This window comes from Taeniopygia guttata, chromosome 1, assembly GCF_048771995.1.
Source record: "Taeniopygia guttata chromosome 1, bTaeGut7.mat, whole genome shotgun sequence".
Classification (NCBI taxonomy): Eukaryota; Metazoa; Chordata; class Aves; order Passeriformes; family Estrildidae; genus Taeniopygia; species Taeniopygia guttata.
Window position 1 is genome coordinate 99,913,533 of NC_133024.1, and position 21,149 is coordinate 99,934,681.

Here is a 21,149-nt window from a genome sequence, read left to right on the forward strand (position 1 = left end):
AGATGTCAGAACTCTGCATCCTTCCTTCTCTTTTTGCTCCCTGCTTCACGTTTTTCGGGCATGCTCTGGTCTCCACAGGATTGGTGTCTGACCTGCTTTCAAAGGTATCTGCATCTCTGGGGTGATCCAATACAGCTCTCTGAAGCTGTTGCACCAGAATTCCACCGAGCTGAATGTAAGGCTTCACAACCCGCAGGACCTGATGTTAGAGCCAAATGTGTTGTTTCCTAAGGATCAGCAGCTGATGTCCAAGGCATTTGTGGAGAAAGTGGTTATACCCACTTGCACAAACCCAAAGACAACATTTAATTACTTCTTATAGTCCTATTTTTAAGGAAAATAGTTCCAGTGATCTAAGATCATCTGGAGAATGGTACGTCACCCTGATCTGTTAAATAGGCTGAAAAACACTTACATTCAGATGCTAGTGATCACTCATCAGCACAATGATTGTCTCTGGGTTAATAATAGCTCCCTTTTTTTCTTCATTTATCCCCTAAATTGACCCTCTAATGGAATTCGTGCCTGTCACATGTTTAAAACAGATTGTGCATATGGAGGAAGGTAAAGGAAGTGATAAATCTCTAAAAAACAATATGATAAAATAAATCCTCTCTTACTAGGGGGCTAGATATTAAGCTTTTTACTCCTTTGGAGTCTTGATCTGTAGCTGGCCCTGCTGACTGTGAGATGACTTCTACTGCAGCAGGACTTGAAGTGCCAGAAACTACCCTCTTGCAGTCCCCAAAAACTGAAGCTGTAGATCACCATATCCAGTGAATCACTGGTGTGTTGTCTGTCAACAAGGAATAGAAGGAACTGAAAAAAAAACAAACAAAAATCAACACCCAAAAACCTGGTAAAAAATGGCCCTGTTTGAAACAAAGTAAATAAAAACTTTGGGGTTTTGAGAAATATGTCTTTCCTTTTTTTGCCTTCAATAATCTGAAGAAAATCCATCACCCTTCCTACCTGCTTCTGACACAAGAAATGTTTTATACTTAGTTATTTCCCTCTGTTAGCATCCTGTCGATAATGGGATCAAACTGCTGACTACATGCATGCTCCTTTCCTCCCTGTGTTGCTGCTGTTTGGATATGGGGAATAATTAACTGAGGATCAGAGTGATGCAGCTGCTGTAACCTAGTGTTTCTGTCACACCAGTACCCTACTGATGGTTGGGGGATTGTTCAGCTTTCTGTCGTGGAGACCATGAGGCAGGCTGGGGCAGGTGCTGAGCTTCTCATCCCATTCTGGTGCAGTGTCAAGTGTCCTCTGGCTGCAGTTCAGCAGCACCAGTGATGGTTATCTCCCGGCCTGCCCTCCTCCCTTGACCAGAAGAAATGGAAAAGAGGGGGAAAGCTTTTGTTCCTGCAGGATGAAGCACTCCAGCAGAAGCCACGGGACGCGGAGCGGATGCTTTCTGCTTGCAGTCCTCCCTGTTCAGTGGTAGACATGCTTCAGCTAAAATAAACCAGTATTCCATGAACCTTTGAAGTGCTCTTCTGAGTCACTTCCCTGTCACTGATGGGCAGTGTGATGCTGAGGGATGTTGCCTTGCATCACGCAGATGTGCTCAGCCATTCAGCCCATTCAGCCTCCCACTTCATTTCCTACGTGAGTGGCAGCTTTGCCTATCCTGACCAACATCTTCCTTAGGGTGTTTTCCAAAACAGTGGAAAGCTAGGACCATTGGAAATGCACAGAGCCCAGTGCCACTTCTGGCCTCTGGACATCCCTCCCTGCTTTCTCTCTTTGCAGATTATTTGTTTTAGTGGAAGGATCTGGGAGCAATGCCATCAAAACAGGTTGTCTTCTCTCCCATCTTCTGTGATGGCCACTGTGCAGATAGAAGTGTGGCCGCTCAGGGCGAGCTGGCACACACACCAGTAGGGCTCCAAGTGAGCCAGTGAGCCAGACAGACTGTCATAATCAGGAATCACGTCATTATTCTTGATTTTACATCATACGCTTAAAGACAATCCTAATATTGTAATGCTCTGCGTTTTCTTTTCTATACCTGAAATTGCCAGTTACATGAAATAATTCATGATGAGTCCAAAGTCCCCAAAAGCCTAAATGCCTTTTGAATGAAACTGCCTATAGATCTGTTTTCTTCTTGAATCAGTCCAAAGACTTTAATTTGATAATGTTGAAATCTTTACCCTCCAAACAAAATAATTCTTTCCGTTTTTATGAAAGAATTTTTTTCTTTGCACTAGAATGATTCTAAACTGGCTTCATTAAATTTTTTTATTCTGTAAGTAGCAGTGACCCAGATAAACACATTTAAAAATGCAACTACTGAAAATACAGTGTGTTGCCTTTGTAAGGCACAGCAAGAGGAAGACTAAAATAGCTCTATACATTTACAAGGGTAACAAGTAGCATTATATCGTTAATAGCAGATTCATAGACCAGTTTAAGTTTACATTTTTCATATTACTTGTACAAATCTGTGTGAAATAAGTGTTGCTTAGTTTGGAGTCAGAAACTTAAAAGTCGCAAAGAGGCCTATGAAAAAAAATTTGTTTTTTCCATTTGTAGATGACCTTTTGCATCAGAACAAGGCCTTTAAAAAAAAAGGAAATAGCTGTGTTTAAAAATGCATCATAATGAAGCCACACTGTCAGGAACATATAGGCAACCAGGATAAGGTTGCATTTCTGTTTTCCTCAGTGCCTGAGTCTGCACCTTCAGTGGCTTTTTGATGTAAAGTCTGGGCTCTAGCTCCAGCCAAACCCACCTGGTGCCCACCAGCCCCACAAAGCCAAGGTCTGGAGAAGACAGCAGTACTTCACTGGCTGTGTCAAGGATGTTGCCAAAGGTTATATGGGTAAGCCCTTTCTAGGGTCCTAAAATTGGTTAATGAAATAAGGGGATACTGCCCCTTGTTCCAGATGCACATTTGGTGTGTCAGTGTGTGACAAATGCTGTCCAGGATGCTCTGGTACCAATTTCACACTGCTGTTGGAGTGTACTCCAGCTACCTTGTTCAGATCTGATTGTATGTACACACTGTTGCTCCAGGAGCAAATGTACCAGAACTTCTCCTGGTAACTACTGCCCAAGTCATGAGCAGCATGGAAGGAGTTGGTGGAACTCTGGCGTGTTCAGACTCAGCTCTGTGTGGTGGCAAGCACCCGTGCCTGTGGCTGCTGGATCGGGAGAGCCAGGCGCCAGCAGGGCAGCCTGTGGGGTGTCCTCACACCCCATAACTTAGTAGAATGCAGACCTTTCCACCACTTTTGGTTTTGTGGGGTTTTTTTTAGACATTGGAATTGGTTGTGTTTACACAAAGAAGAAATATACACTATCGGGAAAAATTGGATAATAAATAACCTTTAATTAACGTTGAAGATGCACAGAGACCTAATCCCTCAGTGTCTGTTTAGACAGCTAAACCCAAACATGTGCTGGCAGCTGGTTCCTGGAGAGAGCTTCACCCAGAGCAGTGACTAAATTGTCCTTAATCACTGAAAGGACTGTGCAGGGTTTATGGGTGTTAATTGTACTGGGTGTTTTGGGATCTTCAAAGTACGACACCTCTCCTTTCATTTATTTTTGGTAGCAATATGTTCTTCTGCTTACTCTGGTTAGCATTGAGCTGTAAAATTGCTATTGTCAGATGAAAAGTCAATATATTTTATTGATTTTTCATGCTGTTGCAGCATTCTGGGGGAGCCTTTCCACTGGACATGGAGGATGCCTGGGGCTGGCAAGATGAGTGTGCACTGGGGTGCATTCACCATGGCTGCATTCCATGTGAAGCAGTGGGTGCTGGCACTGACCTCCCCAGTAAGGTCCATCCAAGGGCTGCCATCCCTCGAGATGACTGGAGTTAACCAGTTCATTCCCGGAACACACATTTTGTGTGTGTTCTGGGAAAGATGGCCCTTCCAGTTGCATCAGCCAGTTATGGAAATGCAAGTTGGTTGTTGCAGCCTGACCTGTTCTCCCCATGGGGAGAACTGTGGATGCTGAGTTCGGGGCAGCTCTGGTGCCTTCTTGTTGTGGAGCACATCTTGACAGAGTTTATGGTCGCTATACGTGCCCTGGTGGCCACCCTCCCCAGGGCAGCCATGGCCAGCAGCTGTCTGCTTGGCTTCTGGAGCTATGGACCATGACACCTTTTCAGGGAGGATTCAGTTGAGGTCATAAAGGGTTTGTGCTCACCAGGGGACAGCTGTCTCCTCTGCTTTGGTTTGTGCTGCCCAGATGCTTACGCAGCTCAGCCAACAGTTTGGCATGTGAGCGTGTCCACTGACAGGCAGTAAAACCAGAGCTTTCTCTTGGTTGCTGCCTTGGCTCTCAGGGCTTCTTTTTCAACCCCTGTAGTGGTGCAGCTCGTTCCTGCTGTGCATCTCATATTGCAGACGCCTCTGGTTTCCCTCAGCCACCATCCTGGGCAAAGGCAGGCCAGCAGCAGCCCCTGGGAGCGCGGTGGCACACACTGCTTCAGTACCTCACAGACCACCCATCCCTGCACGTGGGGTGCCTAGATAGAGCAGCCCAGCTGGAGCCATGGAGTTTCTTGGGGTAGTGTGGGACAGAGCCACATTTTCCATGCAGAAGACCTGAAAGGTGCAGCAGCCCTTCTGGTCAGCAATGGCTTCACCCCTTGAGCATGGGGCAGGTGCAGAGACCAGATGCTGACTGTCCCACTGAAAGGGATGAGGGAGAGCTTTTGAAGGTGGTATCTGCCCACCCCCTTTGCCAAAGCAGACTCTTCAATGAACATAGTTGTTTTCTTTAACACCCCACCAAGAAAATACAGAATATTTTGTACGTCTTAGGTGCTCTTGTTGTTTCTATCTGCAAGAGTGTCATGTTCATAACCAAGCTTGCTACCAACATAAGCATTTGCCTGAGGCAAGAGGAGTATGTGCTCCTCCACTTCTCACAACTTACACAGGCTATAGACAGTTTTTATTCCCTAAAGTTACTATATAATTTAAACTACTTTCTTCTTGTTTGCTAATCTCCCAGGCTCTGTTGTGCTTCTGTCAGGTACTTGGAGTTGCAGGAGCTGCAGTAGCTCAAGCCTTCAGTGTCCATCCCTGTTCCCTTTGCCATGCCCAGTGCACCCACACTGAGACAGGGGAGGGCGTCACTCACCCTGGGGACAGGTTGCTTAAGGTCTGGCACCTGCGGACAGGGAGGGTTGAATAGGCACAGGTGGCACCCCCAAGGCTGTCCCCATTTCCAAGGGTATGTTTGGTGGTGCCGATCCTAGTGGGAATAGGCATTGGCATTGGTGCCACCTCCTTGTATACCCAGGCTGAGGAAGAAGGATGATGCACATCACCTGTGACATTGATCCAGGGTGAGGTAGGGGCAGTGGGAAAAGCTGAAACCTCAGGGAGGAGAGGACTCAAAATGGTTAAGCCATTGGGAGTAGCAATGCTGTGGCATTCCCCACTCCATACACTACAAGAAAACTCTTAGCTCCAGCTATATGAAAAATGTATCAGGAAAATGTACCATTGCCTGGAACAGAATATACACAAAACATGAGAGACAAAAGTGCCCTCAGACTCCCTTGCTCAGAGCTGCTTCTCAAAAGGGCTTCTCTGGGGCTGACCTTACACCCAGCCTGCTCTTACACTGCGGCTGTATTTGCATTAGTGCAGGAGACAAGGGGAAGCAGCCTCAGGCCCTGTCCTCCTGTTATTGCAAGGATAAGGCAGGACATGGTACAGCCATGGAGGTTTTTATTTATGTGTTATTTGTTTGACTTTCCTAAAGGCAGAGCCTGTGAGTACCATATTCTTCCCTAGTAGAGCATCACCTTATATTTTCATGGCAGACAGTCTACTCTGTCTGCTGAGGTGGCCTGAAGAATCAAGAAGATTGACAGCAAAAAAAAAAAAAAAATTACTTCAGAACTGCACCAGCCTGTTGGCAGGTCTGTTTGGGGTTTTTTCACTGTTAGTTTTATTATTCTTTATTTTTTATTTCATTTTCTTTGTTTTTGGTGGTAAAGGAATGAAGCTACGCAGTCAACTTTCTTTCTCCACTGTCGACAATCCATGTATACCAAAATTCAGTTCTTTGAAGAACTGACTGTGTGAGGAATTAATGCCAGGCTGCAGCCCTGTGTGCCCTTACATGCTGGAGTGCAGGACCTCTTACATCCAGAGCTTCATTGCCATAGAGTAACATCACCTCACCAGGAGAGCTGAGCCACAGTCATGCTGTGGACTGCATTGCTAGACTGCTTCCTGAGGCTGAGCTGAACACCAAATATGAAATCTCCCAGTCAGATTTATTGGAGTGGGCTGGTGACATTCCCCAGAGGACTTACGATCTATGGTGATGGATGACGCCAATCCATTAACGTAGTAGTCTCATCTGGGAAAGATGTAATTGTCGTTATGCATCCTGCAGTTTCCCTAAGTTTTTCTGAACACGTAATAGCACACATTGCAGTGGAAATTGCTGGTGAAAAATGCTGCAGTAAATATGTCAGGGGCTCTATATCCTATGGCAGTGTGCTTCTCTTCTGGAACCATGCAGCCATCATTAAGGTAGGGGAGATGATAATAACAAAATTTGTTATTGTGCACTCATCATGATGTTTGTTCTCTCCAAAGGTTTGATGGAAAGGTATGGGCAAGACTGACCTTGTTTCCTCTTGCAATAAGTATCTGCAAAATATGTTCATGTTGAGTTGTTCACAGAATCAGGAAAATGCTATTTATTGAAATAGCAGTGGTGTTTTTACAGCACTGGTTGCCCTGCCTGCATTTCCTGAAATACAGCCCTTTTCCCCTCAGTAGTCTGAGTTTGGACCCCTGATGAGAAGGAGCATTATTACTTTTTTTTGTAGCCTTGGCATAGTTTGGAATAGTGTCAGTGCACCTCCATGGATTGAGAGCTGTGTGCTGGTCAGAGCTCAGATACCAAAACAGCTGGAGAAGACTACATTGAACTGGCTAGAAGATCTTTGTTCATAGAGAATGGAATTAGTAAAATTCAGACAACATTAGGCTAGCTGGAAGTGCTCTGGCAGCAGAGAAACATGATGAAGAGAGAGAAGAAGTGACACTGGAGGAATGCACCCACAAGGAGTGGCCAGCAGCTACTCTGAAAGGAAATGCAGCCTGTGCCACCTTAGTGAGAGTGTGCCTGGATGTGCATCCACTCATCCTTGGAGTGATTGCAGTGGTAACTGGACTCCAAGCTGAGCTCTGTGCTTTGTGCTAATCATGTGCCAAAATGACTGCTGCCCATGAGACCTCACAGTCAAGTGGATGAGGGAAAAAGGCATGACAGAAGTGCTTGCTTGTGTGCATGTGTATGTGGGACATTTGTAGGCACTACACGTAATGCAGTTTACTGCAATCTGTAATTGCAAAGAGACCTCAACAAATTAGAGAGATGGGCAATCACCAACCATATGAAGTTTAACAAGAGCAGGTGCCAGATTCTGCACCTAGAACAGGGCAACCCTGTCTCTGTGCATAGACTGGGGAACAAGAGGCTGGAGAGCAGTGCCACAGAAAGGGCCCTGGGGGCCCTGGTCGATGCCAAGTTGAACATGAGCCAGCAGTGCCCTGGCAGCCAGGAGGGTCAGCTATGTCTTGGGGGGCATCAAGCAGAGCGTTGCCAGCTGGGCAAGGGAGGGGATTAGCGGGATATGTTCAAGAAGCATCTGGACAACACTCTCAGGCACATGGTGTGGCTCTGTGCAGGGCTGGGAGCTGGATTCAATGATCCTAAATGGGTTCTCTTGAGCTCAGTCTATTTTATGATTCTGTGATAACGTGGACTGGTTGACTGAGCAGTGGTAGCCTCAGTGGCACTGAGATGCAACATGACATATTTTCAGTATTTTCTGTTATTTGCATACTACTTGTGGTCAGATCCTTCTGTCAGAGGCATATTTGCCATTTCAGTCTAGAGGCTTCTAGGAAAACAAAGCTGGTCCCTGTTGAGAGGTTTTGAGGTTTTCTTGTTACATCCATCATTGCCATCGTGCTGCATCTCATGCTGGTGTTATTTTGAATTCAGTCAGAATTCATCTGACATTTCATGCATCATGGCATGGTGAGAGAAGAGGTCAATTCTCTTCCCCTCAAAGTCAAACCAGGAAACACCTGGTACAAATGCTGTGAGGAAAGCACATGTAAAATTATGTGAGATTCAAAGAAAAAATGCTGCATTTTTTAATCACGTCAAAGGAGTCTTATATTTTTCTGTCTCTTATAAACAAAATTCTTGCAGTGGTTAAAAGTTTTGCAAGGATGAAAATAAGAGGCCTTTTTTTCTTGAAAATTTTTTCATACATACATTATGAGATAGGGTGGTGCATGAGTGCTTGAAATCTGCTGTGTGCATACTTTTTTCTGAGGATTAGTGCCATTGTGTAGCTGATGAAATACTCAGCTTGGCTTATAAAAGTGATGGGAAGGGAGAGAAGGAGAGTCAGTCTAATAAATCTGAAACTATGAGCATAAACTTGATTTTGAAGTGGCAAGCTGATGGAGCATTTGGTTACTCATGCTAGTGGGGAAGGACAAAGCATGGGCAGCAGAAAGGGTTTATCCCTTTAAGCCCAAGGTGGCAAGCTGGGTGGCACACACATGTGTAGGTAATCACCTGTACATCCTTACCTATGTTCTTGGGCAAGAGCATTCATATGTCACCAGAAAGGATCTGTGAGCTGGAAGGTTCAGTTTTTCACTTGGTTTTTCTTTTCTTCTCTTTATTTATTTATTTAAGCCAGGCTATATAAGGACAATGAGAGGCTGTGTGAAAATGTGGCTTTCAGTTGATTTAAGATGAGTTACAGAAGTGTTGGAATTTGCTATTCTAACCCCATGGCTTCATAATAAAGCTGAGGTTAACCCTATTCCAGCCCTGTCTGCACCAAGAAAAGGTGGTTTTTAACTGGAGCTGTCGTGCTGTAAGGAGTGGATGGGAAAGGGTTTGCAGTGAGTCTAAAGGGCTGGGTCTCTCAGGGCAGGTGTGCCACTAGTAAGTGGCACCTCACATCATTTACTGGGTTTGAGCTGGGGAAGCTTGTTTACTCCTGGAGGGGTTAGTCTTGTGAGCTTCACTTTTGTGGCTAGCTGGGAGACAGACAGAGGGGTCAAAACCATGTTTGTATAACAGGGAAAAGTCAGATGTTCTGCCCGCAAAAGTGGCATAGCAATTTAAGAACTTATTTTCAACTTTACCTCACTAAGCTGTTGGCTGAGACTTATTAACACAACCATGGTGGGGTCCCTATCCCTCTTACCAGGAGCAAAACAGTCACATCAGCAAGAAGAGATGAGCAGTGGATGGCAGCCTTTGCCACACTGATGCTTATCCGATGCGGGAGAAGATCAAGTGAATGTGGTAAAAATATCTGTGCCTGGGATCAGGGGAGTCAGGATAAAATAGGGAGCCAAGTGTCTCAGAGCAGTGAACAAACCTTCACTGGGGAACCAATGAGGCTTTGAAGTAATTTCATTGATATCAAACTTGGAAACCCTTTTTAAGAACTGAGATGCTTTATGAGCTGTTTAATAAAGCACTTGACTGGGAAAGGAACAAATATTTTATTAGGCTGACACTGAGTGCTTTTTGTTTCAGGTTTTGGGGGAAGCAGGGCTGGCAATTATGTTTAATTGGTGTCCTTTTCCTCTTGTTATCATTGGTGTATTGATTGCTGGGAAAACAAAATGCATGGGTTTTGAAATTTACTGTAAAGTAAGGGCTCTCTTGTTTGTTTTGTTTAGCGCTGTGTACTCAAACCAGCTCATTTTTCTTTGCTTTGCTGGCAAATACAATGTTTTGATTGAAAATGATACTAAATAATCAGTTAAATGGGATATTTAATGACAAGAAAAATTCTTCAAAATATTTTTTCCCATAGGAAAATCATGCACTTCACTTTCTGAGAGTAAAAATGCTAGCATGAATCTGCATTCTTCCTATGATGCTACTACAAAAGTAAATACATGGGTGCACAGCATGCGTGAAAGCTGTGGAGGTTAAGGTATAGTAAATCTCAGGAACTCTGATGCAAGACAGAGCCCTAGAGTAAGTTCAGTTTTTCCCTCATATAGTTTTAATTCAGACATTCTTGCAATGGACTTGCAGTCCATTGTCAGTTTTCCTTCCCTGTGGGAAGCTGACCTCCTATATGAGGAGAAAGCTTGGTAGATGAGAGTGGAGCAGGTGATATTGAGGAAGGACTTTGTCACCACGTCCCACAAGATCCTCACAGACACACAGCTGATGTGGGGCTGGACTGGAAACTGGCAGAACAGGCCCAGCAGCAGAAAGTCCAGTTGTGTTGGGTGACTCGGGGTGTACTCCAGAGGTCAGTGCTGGGTCCCACCCTGCTCAGCCTCTTCATTAACGATCTGGATGATGGGCACAGTGTACCTGCAGAAGTTTCCAGATTACACAAAACTGGCAGGAGTGGCTGATACATCAGAGGGTCGTGCTGCCATCCAGAAGGACATCAAAAAGCAGGAGAATTGGGCTCACAGGAGCCTCCTGAAGTTTGCCACAGAGAAGTGCAAAGCCTTGCACCTGGGGAAGATCATCAGTACATGCCAGGGGTCACCTACCTGGAAAGCAGCTCAGCAAGAAAGGACCTGGGTGTCCTAGTGGACACCAAGTTGACCACAAGCCACAACCCAATGATGGGCTAGAGCATCTCTGCTGGAGGAAGTTTGGTTTTTGGGAAGGTGCTGGTGAGAAGACAGTCCCCCAGGGCTATGCAGGCAGTACCTTCCCATGGTAGGTGCTCAGGGCTGGGCACTGACACATCTGGCCCAACACAGTGCTGTAGCTGCTGATGTCCCCATCCCAAGGGGCTGCCTCATGCTTTGAGGGAGACATCTGCACACAGACAGCTGTGTAGGGGGAAAGCTGATTTAAACAGTCATAAAAACAGTAACTTGTCTTCCCAGTTTGAGCAGAAACTGGGAGCACAAATGCTGCACGGAGTCAGACGCCCCAGCTGGGTTGAAGGGACATCACTTAACACGTGAATCAGCAGTAATTATGGCTGGCAAATTTATATTTGTCCTCCACGTGTCGGATTTAATACATCAGATTTCCATGCACTGTCTCCACCTCAGAGTATGTGTTCAGCTCGCTGGAAGCTAAGCAAGTTGATGCTGTGCAGTCATTTGTGTACAATACCAAGGATAAAAAATAAACTACGACTGTAAAGGTTTTATTTTCAGAAACTTGGTGAAAGGTTCCTCGAAGCATGATGATTCAGAGTCCCCAGGAACAGGCCTGGGCTGCAGATATGAGAACTACTGAAGATTTGGGAATAGCGAGAGCAATCTGAAATAATTTCAAGGTAGCCCTGTTTTTATAGTGCTGGCTTACATGTAATAGTGTATATTGTGTAAGCAGTGGTCCTTTTGGAAGCAGAGCCCATCAGTTCAGTGTTACAACCAGTTAGTGAAATAGTTTGTGAATGGAGTAAAAGAAAAGGGAAAGGCATCCAGGAGTACAGCAGCAAGTGCCATCTCCCTTACACTTAGGGTATATCACAGTTTCCACTGCAAATGTAGAGGGTTTTGTGAGGCTTTCAATTTGGGTATAAAAATTCAGTTCAGGATGACATTTGTGAGGAAAATGTTCTATTCCTTCCACAGCATTTACTGTCTCTCTTGTATATATTGCCCTTGGGAGTGAAGGCACTGATTTCAGGCCCATGATAGGATTTTTTTTCAATTGCTCTGATTTGTTTTTAAACGAGAAAAAAGTGAGTTCTCTTCTCCCCAGAATGGATTGCTAACTGCAAATTGTTGACAATACAATATAGTTGGTAAATCTATGACTCCAACGTGCTCTTTGCAGGCGATTAGCCTGTGCAGTAGGCAGATGGCCATGGTATTTATTCAGTGGAACTATTTAAAAGACCGAAGTGCCATCAGTTTGTCAGGCTGCTGCATTTGAGAATGATCATGCTGTGTGCTGAAGCAGTGTATACATATTGTCCATGTCCCATCTATAATGTGCCATTTTGCACTGCTGTAATGATTTTGTTTCTCTCTTGTTTCCCCAGGGCTTAACAGCTTGGATGGGAGCCTTGACACAAATAGCTTTGCTTCTTGAAAGGATCCACCAAAGCAGCAGTGGAAAATAAACCTGTTGCATTATTCTCTAGCATCTTTTGAATTGTCTGATGAGGTGCTTGTTTTAACTGCTCCTTGGCAGCATTCAGCTTATCCTCCACAGGGTGATTTCCCTAGTTGCTTCCACAGGTGCTCCCATAAGAAGTACCATGAAGCAGTGCATACATACATGGTGAACAGGAGATGTGCAGAGGGATGGGCAGCAAAGGCTGTGGGTGTAACTTCCATACTGGCAGTGATACAGTGGTGTGGTCCTCCCTTCTCTCTGACTGGTGCCAGAGTGAATCCTGCCCATCTTTCCAATGCCTTTCTCTCCTTGCCCTCGATTGATTTTGAAGGGTACCTCCTAAATCCTAACAGGGAGTTAGTTGTTGAGTGAGTCAAGGGACTGAGGCAGAAGAGAGCAGAGCTAAACTGGGATGTCCCCCTGGTGCCCCTTAGAGGAGACAGAGAAGTACGTGCCCAGTGACTGCCTTTTTGGATGACTAAGCAGTGGTCATTGAGCCCCTTTCTCAGAGGCAGTGGGACTGTGTTTGGCGTCCAGCTGTGAGCCGGCAAGAGGATGAAGGCCAGCTCGCCTTAAGAAATATCCTGTGGGTCTCCTCTGCTCTGCCTGCCCCATACCTTGGAGGCATTCACTATCAGCCCATCTGCAAGCAGAAGGGGAATAGGCCCCACTGGCCCTCGTGGTGCCTCTGCACCCAGCTGATGTGTGTGGTGTACCAAAAACAGCACCACAAATGGTGCAGCACAGGGGAGAAGGCAAGCTCACTACTAGCTGTGGGTTGACTACTCCTTTGCCCTTTGGTGCTCAAGGATTACACTCCTAAAAGCATACATGGGTTTGCCAGGGTTCTCAGTCCCAGGTGCCTGAATGAATAGGTGAATCAGAGGGAAATGTGAGAGGCAAACACTGCTGAAATCATTTATGGGTTCTACATGTGGGAGAGCCCACATCTTATTTGTGTATTAATAGTTCGTGTTATTTGTGTAGTAATAGTTCATGTATTTGGTATATGAAAGCTCACTTTATTCAAATACATTTCTTCTAGTCTAGCAACAAAACACCAATAATAATGTGATAAAGCCTTTGTGTATGGCTGAAACTATAGAGACGAAAATTTGTAGCATGGAAGATGATTTGTAGTTGGTTTGATCAGTGACATCAAGCAGTGAGTTTTGGGAAAACACTGAAGTCCATATCCAACCATAATTTTGTCCCCAAGCAGCTCCATTAAGTCAAGATTTTTAATTTTTTGTTTGTTACTGTGTTTATACTGAAGGGAAGCCCTATTTTTCCAGAAGATACTGAGCCAGGCATCCCACAAAGGGAGCATCTAATCCCTTCCCATGGTGCACACATTATAATTTGAGTTCTGTGTGGACATGAGGTACGAGCCATGGTACAGATGAGCAGGCAGAGTGCAGGGAGAGGCGTGCTGCAGCCCCACAGGGAGGCACACAGCAGCCTTGAGAAAAGTCTTGTACAGCCATCAGCAGGAGATAAAAAAATAAGCTGGAGTTATCACTACCCTCCCAAAGCATTTCTGTATAGCTAAGATATAATTTCCTGTACAGTCACACACATCATTGCATAGTGCCATGAACTTTGCTCTTATCAGCATACTGATGGGAAAGCTGGGATTATTTACAGTAGGGCTTGTTTCAGTGTTCCAAACTTCTTTTCGGTTAAAACAAAGAGCAAATTAAATATAAAATAGATAAGTAGGGAAAGTGAAATTGATTGTCCAAAACTGAGGTATGATAGGCACAGGAAACTTAAGGCACTTCCTCTAGATTACCTTCTTTTCTGTGTGTTAGATACATGAAACTTATTTTAAAAACTGGATAACTGAATAATTTATGTGTAGTGAAGCAGCAATTTTAAAAGACCCAAAAACCCCCCCAACCCCAGCACATGCTTCAGGTTTGCTTTTTATTACAGAAGTATAGTACAGTTATCACTGTTAGTACCAATACTGAAAATTAACTTCTGCTTCAGTCCCTTCCATGAGGATTTAGGGTTTTGTATGGTGTACACTATGGATATAGTATATAAAAAAGGAGTCCAAGAACTACAAAACACCTTTGGACAACTTCAGTCCGTCTCTTGATCTCAGATCTTCAAAGTTTCCTCATTTGAGGTTTGGGGACTTGGATCCTTTTCTCTCTGCCTGCTTACTGACCTTGATAAAAGATTTTTAGTCTAACACATGTTTAGCAGCCCTGGGATTCCCTCCCAAATGACACTAAAAATAGCTTTACAGGGAGCAGGATCAAATTGTGCTGGACTACACTGTACCTGGCAGCCAGCTACTGCTGAACTGCATGCTGTGGGCAGGATCAGGAAATATTTTTAAGTATGTATATGTATTTTTTTTATATATGTTAATTTTTTTTTCTGCAGTGATGACATGCTCAAGAAGCAGATGTACTGAAATACAGAAAGGTACACTTCTACATAGGAAAGGTGAGGGGGGAAAAAATCCACCCCAAACCCATAAACCTGGGTCAAGGGCTGCACCTCACCTTTCTTGTGGGGTGCTCACAGGGTGGGGCGCTCCCAGAGGTAGTGACCTGGCTCCCAACAATGTATATTTACAGATCCCAGGCACATATAGGATTCAGTGTGGAAAACAATATTTGATTGTGCTTTGAAAAAAGCCAGCCAAGCTTACAGGCTTTTCGCCATAGTTTCTGAGGGTGATAAATGAACTCTTCTTCCTCCCATCTCAGTATTTCCTCTGCCTCCAGCCCTGTTGCCTTTTAAAGCAGCAATGGGGGAATTTTATTATGTTTTATACTTTCATCTTTGGAGTTGATCTGTCCCTTTCTCCATGGGTCCCTACAGCGTGCTAATCCCTCAAGTCTCTTACACAGCATAATTTTCATCTTAATTTTTCTGTTTCTTAGTGTTTAATGGTTTTGCCAGGGGAACAGGGGGTCATTTCCTGTCCCCACCAGATCATTAATTCTCTATGAAAACACTGCAGTTCTCAAGCAAACAGAAACATTGAGAAGAGGCAATGTGATGTGCAGAACACTCAGCTGTGCTGCAGCAGCTGGAGGAGCAAAGACACTGGTGTGCACTGCAGAGACCAGAATGGTCATTTGAAAAAACAGGGAGGGAGAGATTATGTAAGAACAGTAGAAAATGGCTGTTTAATTCCTTAACAGAAATGATGATGTCTGTTTTTTTCAGCTTAATCTGCTGAGCTGTCTCCTCATAGTCTTTATTTTTATAAACAATTACTGTTCTTTTTTTTTTTATTTCCAAAACAACACTGGCCCAATGGTTTTCTTTCTGATACTTGTCACTTTTTGTATAAGACATTTGAATTTTGCTCCTGTTTTCAGCATTTAGGTGTCTCTGCCTTCCTGTAATCTGTCTCAGCCAAAGCTGGAAAAAAGGAAACAAACAAAATCCAAACCCCCAGCCCTATATTTGTGAATCTTTTCTGCAGAACATTTCATGAGATGGGAAAAATCCAGAATATTCTTCTTAAGCCAGCAGCAGGAGGGGGAAATAAATGACTCATGTGTTTACTTTTAAAAATCCTTTTTAAGCACTCAGATGTGCCTGATAAATTATTAGCATTTCCCCCAACCAGCTTCTGCTACCAACTCCTGGCATTTCTGTAGGTAGTCCTGTGCTCACCGTAGTATCTCACTGCCAAATCCAAGGATTTACAGGTCTCAGGAGAGACTTAGTAGATTTCCCACTTCCTTACCTTGGACATTTTTTAGCCTCTGTTTGTGGGTTTTTGGTTTTTTTCCCCTTTTCTTTGACCTCTTTGCAGGTTTGTTGATCTTACAAAACATCTGTGCCAGCAAACCACTTATGTAAGCACCAGAGCCAAGGAGTTCTTTACATGCTCTTAGACTCAGGCACATCCCCAAGCTGGGACCCTTCACCCAGACAATTGCAATTTCTCCCTGTCATCTCTGTCATCCCAGTACCAGAGAGCCTGCAGGACATGGGGAAGTGCCTCGCTCCCATGGGCCTGGGTAGCTGGGCAGTGGTGATCGCATCATTTGCTCATAGAGAGCAGGATTCAGCTGTGTGCTGGTGAAAAATGTACATTTGGGGTGTGCTGGTGCTTTCCCATGGTAACAGAGTTGAAACTGGACAAGTTTCCATGGTGATTATTACTACAGCAGGATTCTCTTCACACTTCGGGAGAGGCATGGGCAGCACCAGGCAAAGCAGCCAGGCACCAGCCAAAGTCTGCTGGCAGCAGCTCACAGGGCAGAAATTTTTTATCCTTCTAAATAAATGTATGCATAGTACCATTAATTTGCTGGCTTTTTTTGATTTTTTTTTTTCCCAGGACAGGGAAGTGTTGATCTTTAGGGGGAAAAGGCTGTATGAACAGAAACAATCCCTGCCATATTTTAATTGCCATTTGCTTGGTTGATATAAAGAGTTGGGCTGTCAAACTGGATTTTAAGTTGTTTTTATTTTTTTCCCTCAGGTCTTTAATGAATCAGGTGCCTGGTTCACGTTACTGTCTCTAGCTCTGTGGCAGGGTAAAGACTGGGGTTTTGGTTGGTTTTGCTTTGCCATTGTATGGTCGTGCTCCTTTCTGATCCTGCACACAACCAGTTGTGGGAGGAAAAAGGGACAAGCATTGAAGGGGAATGAAGTACCCTTCACGAATGGTTGAATATTTCATGGCTGCAGTATTTTTAGAAATGTTTGTTTTGGGGCTTCTGTTGAGTTAAAACACCATGCTGTCACTCAGCGCTGACATGCATTGTCATTATGTGAAGCTGTGTTTAAAAATGTGGAACGGGCATCCCAAATCCTTGTTTCAGGCTGTACTGAGAGGGTTTTTTGGCTGCAGGCAGTCCTTAAGGACGTGTTTATGGCTAAATATAAGTTCCCCAAAATGTTTTGCACAACACTCAGGGCTGTATGTATATCCTGCATCTCTGTATATATAGTACGCTGTATATTGGAGCTGTTAGCTTCAAGTGTGGAAACATTTAATGGCTTTTCCTTGGTGACGGGGTCTTTAAAGGCAGTTGCAAATATTATTTTGGGGAAGAGATTTATGTGGTGCCTAAAATATGCTTCTGGCTTGCAGGCCAAATTATGTCAGTGCTGATGCTCCTGGCAGCGCGGAGCCGTCGCGGGTCCCACTGACAGCGATGTAGAGGTGGTGCTGGCAGAGACCAAGAAGCCCTGCGATATGGAGGAGCTGTACAAGGATGCCCCCAACCTGCCTATGGATGTCACCAACTCACCCTCGGCGATGGCCAACAACAAGCTGGAAAACGGGGTGGCTCAGCTGATCACAGCAGAGGCTTGGAACATCAACTCGGCCGACCTGATGAAGAAAGCCCTTTCCCCGCTGGTGACAGTCCCTGCGTCCTCCATCCTGACGCCACCGGCCGAGTCGCAGAGCGGGGTGGCGCTGAAGGTGGCGGCCACCGTGCTGCAGCCCATCTGCCTGGGGGACAGCCCCGTGGTGCTGCCCATCCACCTGCAGGTGGCCGGCAGCGCAGCCCCACAAATGCCAGCCGCCAATGCCGCCACCCCCTACGTGATGACAACGCAGGGCCCGGTGCCGCTGCCCGTGCTCCTGGAGCAGCACGTCTTCCAGCACCTGAACTCGCCCCTGGTGCTGCCCCCGGGCGCCGCCTGCCCCGCCAGCCCCCTGCACGCCGGCCTCTTCCCCGGCAGCGCCGCCCCCGTGGGGCAGCCCCAGCTGCTGGACCCCAAGCCCGCCGGCCAGGCGCAGGAGCCCGTCCTGCCCCCGGTCTTTCAGACGCCGGGGTTCGCCGCCGTCCTTCAGGACCTGTTTCCCTCACAGGGCGCGCTGGGCTCGGCCCCCTGTCAGCCGCCGCCCGACTACGCCACGCTCCCTCCGCAGGCCTTCAGCTCGCCCCTGTCCCCGCTGGTGCCGCCGGCTACGCTGCTGGTGCCCTACCCCGTCATCGTGCCCCTGCCCGTCCCCATCCCTATCCCCATCCCTGTCCCCATCCCTGTGCCCCACGGCGCCGAGGCCAAGGCGGCCGCTGACCCGCCCAAGCCGCCGCTCTTCACCCCCCACTCCTGCAAGGGCACCCAGACACCCCTGGAGAAGGAGGAGACGAAGCCCTTCGAACATCTCCACCCACGGGAGTTTCCGCAGCTGAGCCGCCACACTGTCATCAAGATGGGCGGCGAGAACGAGGCGTTGGACCTGTCCATGAAAGGGCCGCCCGCGCTCCGGGCCAGCGAGGCGGTGCCGCCGCCGCCACCCGAGGACGGGGCGCTGGACCTGTCCCTCGCCTCCTGCCGCAAGCCGGGGGCGCCGCACGGGGAGGCGGCCGGCCCCGGCCCTGCCACCGCCGCCGAGGTCGGTGCCCACCCCGCCCCGGACAAGCTCCCCGGGCCGGCCGCCCCCTTCGGGCCGTGCAAGGCCGCGGAGGCGGCGGGCAAGGCGGAGGGCAGGGCCGCGGGCGGCGCGGCCGAGCTGCTGCGGCAGCCGCAGAAGTGGCTGGTGGAGCAGGCGGGCAGGGCGGGCTGCGAGCCCAAGGCCGGCAACAACATCGAGATCGTCAGCACATCGCAGACAGCCAAAGTCATCGTCTCCGTCAAGGATGCCGTGCCCACCATCTTCTGCGGCAAGATCAAGGGCTTGTCGGGGGTCTCCACCAAAAACTTTTCCTTCAAAAGGGACCTGCCCCAGGACTCGGTGCTGCAGTGCTATGATGTGAAGAGCCCGCCCGAGCCCCGGGACAGCGCAGAGGCCCTCAGGAAACCCGTCAAAAACAGGAGCGTAAAGCTAAAGAAAATGAACTCGCCGGAGATACATATTCTTCCAATCAAGAAGCAACGGCTGGCTGCCTTTTTTCCAAGAAAGTAAATTATGGGTTTTTAGAATTTTAAGATTATTATGAGAAGAAGAAAAAATAATAAAAAAAAAAAGATGCACTCGGTTTTAAACTCATTTAAAACTTTAAACTATCTTTGTAAGTTATTTTTGGGGGAAGAGGGAGAGGATTGGATGTAGAGGCCCTATAAGCTGGGTTGGTTTGGTTTTTTCTTTTGTTTTTGGATTTTTTTTTTTTGTTACCAAATTTTGACTTTTCATGGGAAACTGAATAAAAAGCAACCTATTTTTCAAGCAGATTGCACATTTTGCAGCTTTAATGGAGTAATGGATGAGTCAGAGGGGTAAGAGCTATTTTCACTGCCATAAAGTGCTTTGATGATGTAACTCTTCATAACAGTTGGAATGGAAATTTCAAAATAAATGTTTGTACGTGCTAATTGGTTGTAGCATTTTTTTCTCATTTCCGAATTGCTTTCAGTCTACAAAGAAGGTCGTGCAAAATGCCTGTAAGCTGTAAAGCGCTGCAACTGACTTGTGATGAGCCTAAGATCTTAAAAAAAAAAAAAAAAAAAAAAAAAGGTAGGCTAAGAAAAATTATCTTGTCCATGTCACAACAGCTGCTAACAATGCACCCAGTGAGCCACCAGAGGAGTGAGAGTGAGCGCTCCAGCCTAGTGCACATCTAAGACAGGTTCACTGTGAGAGACCCATAGCAAACCATCTTAAGTAATGTTATCAGTCACTTAAAACAGAAAAGCCTAAAAGGGGAATTTGGTTGCCAGGGGGTAGGAGGGGAAAAAAGAATCACATAATTTTTCCCAGCCTGAATACAGCTATATGGAAAAGTTGTTTATTGTTGGATTCCTAAGTTTCTTTGATGGCCGATATCAATGCAGAGCTGAGTAACTTTTATCACTCAGCAGTGTACAAAGCCGCCCACTCAATGGAGAGATGTGAATGTACAATTAAATAAAGTTCTGCTAGGTTACAGTTTTGCACTTGTCTGTGGAAATGAGGTGGAGGTGAATTACTGTTCGTGGGCTTCGAAGTTCACACAGCTCACTGGTAAAAACAGATCCTGATGGAAGGACAAATGTGAGAGCGGAAGGACAGTTTTTGGTGGGTCCTGCATTTTTTTTTTGTGGCTATACCAGTAGAAAACTTTTGTTACAATTTCAAATTACATGTTCCTGCAGGGCAGCAGGACTATCTGAGTAAAATAAGCCAACTGGATGCTGTCACATGCTAACTATGCCTGCCTTTACCTCGCTGCCACCAGCCTATTTCTAAGACTCCTCTTGGACAGCTTTGGGAAGGTTTTTGCAGTTGTTCATACAATAAGAAATCGCACAAAGCAGCAGCTTCAGTGTCTCAAGCCTTCTCACACTCATAGGCATCAGTGTCATGCCAAAATCTGCTGCAAATTTTGATAGCAGCAGGCACCAGTTCGGTATTTGGAAAATTAATCTGCACTATGAGGTTAGGAAAGGCATTATGTTTCTCTTTTCCTTGGCTGAAGGATCACTGCCTTCTTGCTTAATACAAAAATGGAAGACTTTCACATAAGCACAGCATCAGTTCTGTCAAACTCTTGCTTTTTAAGCATTTTAAAGCCTTTTATTTTTCCCTGAGGTGACAAAACTGACAACATTCAGAAAAGCCTAAAGTGTTGATGGATTCATTAATGTTTAGTCATCTGACTGTGTTTTTTTAAAGTATCTTTTTTTTTTAATTGAAAATACTCAGCTACTTCATTTTTCTCCTTCCAAGAAACTGCTAATAAAATGTGTCAGCTGTTTATTGCAGTGCAGAGGCTGAGGATTTCAACGTCCCTTGGGATGGCCATCCCAGTTGTCACTGTCCGCTTCTATTTCAGCCTGCCCGTTCTAGAGTGTCAAAAAACCTTCTGATAATGTGAATTTTCCCCAGGGCTATACCACAGTAAAATAAGGCGGTCACTGAATTGGCTACTGTCATTTTTATTTTGCAGTTGACAGAAGCAAGTTCAAAAGAAATTTAATTTCTTTTTTTTAAAGAAGTGTTTCACACTGGTGGTGGCATCTGCTGCACCAACTGTACAAATCCTTGCTGTCCTTTCATGAACCATTCCCCACAACATCCTCAGCAGGCAGAGAGGGCATCCATCCACTGCTGCCCTACTGCTGATAGCTGGGACAGGCAGAGCTTGTTGGTGGCACTGGCTGCAGGTGCTCAGCTTTTC

At 45.9% G+C, this 21,149-nt stretch overlaps 1 protein-coding gene across 5 annotated transcripts in view; it reads left to right on the top strand.

The window, feature by feature from the left end:
* The window catches only part of RAI2 (retinoic acid induced 2), a 43,956-nt gene extending 24,591 nt beyond the window's left edge, over positions 1–19,365 (top strand). For 3 of the 5 annotated variants that reach the window (XM_041718332.2, XM_030281597.4, XM_030281619.4), the window contains one exon: positions 17,192–19,365. In XM_041718332.2, the coding sequence (XP_041574266.2) occupies positions 17,297–18,958 (1,662 nt within the window). In that variant the 5' untranslated portion in view covers positions 17,192–17,296 and the 3' untranslated portion in view covers positions 18,959–19,365. Of the gene's footprint in view, positions 1–12,031; positions 14,002–14,548; positions 14,572–17,191 lie in introns of those variants that run through there. The other 2 variants (XM_041718326.2, XR_012057746.1) reach the window with 2 other exon arrangements.
* Positions 19,366–21,149: the final 1,784 nt, after the last annotated feature.